General features: G+C 43.3%; 1 protein-coding gene across 4 annotated transcripts; it reads left to right on the forward strand.

Moving 5' to 3' along the window:
• The first annotated feature begins 811 nt into the window (after window positions 1-811).
• On the forward strand, window positions 812-3,659 carry LOC147200868 (acidic mammalian chitinase-like). 4 transcript variants are annotated; one of them, XM_086117605.1, is made up of 12 exons: window positions 812-980; window positions 1,106-1,132; window positions 1,209-1,413; window positions 1,517-1,573; window positions 1,654-1,819; window positions 1,917-2,041; window positions 2,150-2,273; window positions 2,590-2,772; window positions 2,859-2,975; window positions 3,061-3,190; window positions 3,286-3,386; window positions 3,486-3,659. In XM_086117605.1, the coding sequence occupies exons 1-12, from the start codon at window positions 956-958 to the stop codon at window positions 3,657-3,659; spliced, it is 1,434 nt and encodes a 477-aa protein (XP_085973731.1). In that variant the 5' UTR covers window positions 812-955. The 4 variants fall into 4 exon arrangements, with proteins under 4 accessions (XP_085973731.1, XP_085973734.1, XP_085973733.1 ...); XM_086117608.1 differs by having other exon boundaries at window positions 3,286-3,368; XM_086117607.1 differs by having other exon boundaries at window positions 3,286-3,324; window positions 3,433-3,659.
• Window positions 3,660-3,886: the final 227 nt, after the last annotated feature.

Below are 3,886 nucleotides of genomic sequence, written 5' to 3' on the forward strand. Positions count from 1 at the left end.
AGTTAAAAAATTGCAAATTAATTACCAACATTCTTGGAAAGGAGTCATGCAATACCGTACCGCTGAAATTAGTTTTTTGGGGTGGGGGGGGGGGGGGGTTGGTGTTTGAAAATGTAAAACTTTTTACATGACCTAATGGACTCCATTCACGTAGCACTTCTGGCTGGCATATAAAACGCAGAGTGACAACACATCAAACTTGAAATAAAATTTCATATTATTATTATGATTATTATTTGAAATGTAAAACTGGGCGGCCCGTTAGGCGAGTGGTTTGCGCGTCGACCTCACAGTGCAGAGCTCTGGCCTTCCTGTGTGGAGTTTGCATGTTCTCCCCGGGCCTGCGTGGGTTTTCTCTGGGTACTCCGGTTCCCTCCCACATTCCAAAAACATGCATGGCAGGCTGATTGAACACTCGAAATTGTTCCTAGGTGTGAATGTGAGCGCGTCTGGTTATTCGTCTGTGTGCGCCCTGGGATTGGCTGGCAACTAGTTCAGGGCAACTATGGCCTGAAGACGGCTGGGATAGGCTCCAGCCCCACCAACCCTTGTGAGAATAAAGCGGATCAGAAAATGGATGGATGGAAATGTAAAACTATGTTGACACTGAACATAATGGTTTCACCACAGTGTTGGCAGAAGATATCTTGTTATCTATGAAAACTAAAAAGTGCCATTTCGACCTCGAAAAGCACCAAACTACTAAGTATACTTATTACCCAACCCCACGTTACGGCGAACGATATAAAAGAAGTTCTTCTTCAGTCAGATGGCTCCCAGTAGCTTATCACGTTTTGACAGCAGAAATTGTTATGCAATCTGAACTTTGTGCCAAAAATGCTTTATGCATTGCTGTGCAAAGGGGCCATTAAAGCAAGAATAATTCCTCAAAAAAATGTCTCTAAAATGATTTCCTGTGTGTCGTTATCAGTAAATTTGTCGCTTTGGGGTCAAGATGACGAAGTTCACCATTCTCACCGGTAAACACTCAACACAAAACACGGCACTGATGCTTTAATAATACATTACTACCAAGTCATGTGTGCTTTATTAACACGTGTACATTTTTTAAATTGTTGTTGTTTTTTTCTTTTTGCTTCTTCAGGGCTGTGCCTGTTGATGTGCCAACTGGGTAACGTTGATGCCATAAAAAATACTTATTTGATGTTACCACATTTTTGCCAATAATTTTGTTCCTCTCAACTCAGCAACTGCCTCCCAGATGGTGTGTTACTTTACCAACTGGTCCCAGTACAGGCCCGGGGCTGGCAAATACATGCCTCAGAACGTCGATCCATTTCTGTGCACCCATCTGATATATGCTTTCTCCATCATCAACAACAAAAATGAGCTGGTCACATACGAATGGAATGATGAGACCCTTTACAAAACCTTCAATGGTCTGAAGAGCAAGTATGGCGATGTCGTATTCTGTAACAACTGTAAAATAATTTTCTTTTAAGATACACGTCAGCAGTCAATTTCATTTACATGACCAACACTTTTCGTTTTAAAGGAACCCCGGTCTGAAGACTTTACTTGCCGTTGGAGGATGGAACTTTGGCTCAACTCAGTAAGTCCTTGTGCTGTTATTCTACCACCTCCATGGTGATATCTAGAAAGAGAGAGAGACAAACGTTTCCATCTCTCCAGGTTTTCCATCATGGTGTCCACTCCAGCCAACCGCCAGAAATTCATTCAATCTTCAATCAAGTTTCTGAGGACTCATGGATTTGATGGATTGGATTTGGACTGGGAGTATCCGGGATCTCGTGGAAGCCCCCCAGAGGACAAGAAGAGGTTTACTTTACTTTGCAAGGTGACACGTGATTTTTGTTTTCCCCCAAGCAACATGTTGACCGTCTCGATGAGACAAAATATATCATGAGAAATGTATGTACTGTCTGCATTAAAAGGAACTTGTCGAAGCCTATGCAGCTGAAGCGAAAACCACTGGCAAATCTCAACTCATGTTGACCGCTGCAGTGTCCGCAGGAAAGGGAACAATCGACGCAGGTTACGAAATTGCACAGATCGCGAAGTATGTAACCCCCCAAAAAATTCAAGTCATGTTTCAAGTCAATCTGTGTCCGCAAAACATCACGATATCTCATTGCGGTTTGTTTTAGTACATATTTATGCTCTTAAGGTATCTGGACTTCATCAATGTGATGACATATGATTTCCATGGAACTTGGGAGCGAGTGACGGGGCACAACAGCCCCCTGTATCGCGGGTCTCAGGACTTTGGTGACCTCATCTACTTTAACACCGTAAGTTGTGACCACCTTACTTTTGGTATGATCTCCAATAAGAGTATGATTTGGTTATCGATAAAGGTATTTTGTTTTTTCAAATCTCATACAGTTCTCATAGAATTTGTCATTTTATTACCTTCTCAAGTCGGACACCCCTGATGAAGTCTTAATGGTACAATTTGGGTTATTACTGCTCAGTTTTTTAAGGCAAGTTTAATGCAATACACAGCATGTGAAAATGTTGGTGCACTTTGGACACTTTTGATGTACGACCATCCGCAGGCTGAATAGTCATGATTTCAGAATGAACTCATTGCTATTTGTGGCTCAGGACTATGCTATGAAGTATTGGCGAGATCAAGGTACCCCAGTGGAGAAACTGAGGATGGGTTTTGCCGCCTATGGTCGTACGTTCCGTCTGGCATCCTCAAACACCGGAGTCGGAGCCCCAGCGAGTGGTGCGGCATCAGCTGGTCCTTTCACCCGAGAAGCTGGATTCTGGTCCTACTATGAGGTCAAATAAAATCGGATCCATACAAATGTGGGTGCAGAAAGTGGCTCTTGAGATATTCAAACTTTTTTCCCCCTCCCTTCCTTTAGATCTGTAATTTCCTTAAGGGCGCCACTGTTCAGTGGATCGACGACCAGAAAGTTCCATATGCCAGCAAAAACAATGAGTGGGTGGGATTTGATAACCAGAAAAGCTATGAGATTAAGGTAGATGAAGCATCACACTGTACAAATGGCGTATCCAATACTTTCTATTATTAAAAACTTCTTGTCCAACTTCTTCAATCAAAAGGTCCAATACATGAAGAACATGAAATTTGGTGGTGCTTTCGTGTGGGCACTGGATCTGGATGATTTCAGAGGAGAGTTCTGTGGAAAGGGTGCCCATCCCTTGCTTGCCCATCTGCGAAAACTGGTGGCTGGTATGTTTTTGAAAGACAAGAAATGATCACTTAGGTCTTTTCAAGTTCCTATTTCTCGGCCCAATTCCAACGCCTGTTATTTGTACCTCTTCCAGACATACCACCAATACCACCAACCACAACGCAGAAACCGAGCGTAACAACCACGAGACCAGCCCTTACTACGACCTCCAAACCCGTAACAACCACAAGACCAGTCATTCCCACAACCTCCAAACCTGCAACAACCACTGCCGCACCAGCCTCAACGACAACCCACAAACCGAGTAGCACCACCGCTGCTCCATCTACTAAGACCACAATTCCCATCCCAGGACGTGGCTTCTGCAAAGATAAGCCAAATGGCACCTATGCCAACCCAAATGACAAAACTAGTTTCTATGTGTGTGCAGGGGGCAGAACCTACCTCAGGATGTGCGGTGTTGGCACTGTCTTTGATGACAGCTGCAAGTGCTGTATATGGCCCTAAAAGTTCACACCTGTCATTTGTCAGATCTCAGTGTTCAGTCCAAACTAATGTTTTTGTGCAAGGATTGTAAAACTGTAAAACTGCTTGAACAGCATTAGGTTGTAGTTTTGTTGTGCATATGTTTGTGTGTGTCTCTGTGTATGTGTGTGTGTTTGTTTTATCTGTTTGCAGAGAGTTTGAATTTCAGTGGTCCGATGAAATGTTCACAAAACAACATTGAGCAAAGC

This window comes from Hippocampus guttulatus, chromosome 8, assembly GCF_054856545.1.
Source record: "Hippocampus guttulatus isolate MCC_2025c chromosome 8, RoL_Hgut_1.0, whole genome shotgun sequence".
Classification (NCBI taxonomy): Eukaryota; Metazoa; Chordata; class Actinopteri; order Syngnathiformes; family Syngnathidae; genus Hippocampus; species Hippocampus guttulatus.

Excerpts from the sequence above, each read along its gene's own strand:
- LOC147200868 (XM_086117604.1), top strand. The coding sequence starts at position 956 with ATGACGAAGTTCACCATTCTCACCG. Across the intron at positions 1,820-1,916 it reads GGTTTACTTTACTTTGCAAG|GAACTTGTCGAAGCCTATGC; the intron begins GTGACACGTGAT and ends CTGCATTAAAAG. Across the intron at positions 3,191-3,285 it reads TCTGCGAAAACTGGTGGCTG|ACATACCACCAATACCACCA; the intron begins GTATGTTTTTGA and ends TACCTCTTCCAG.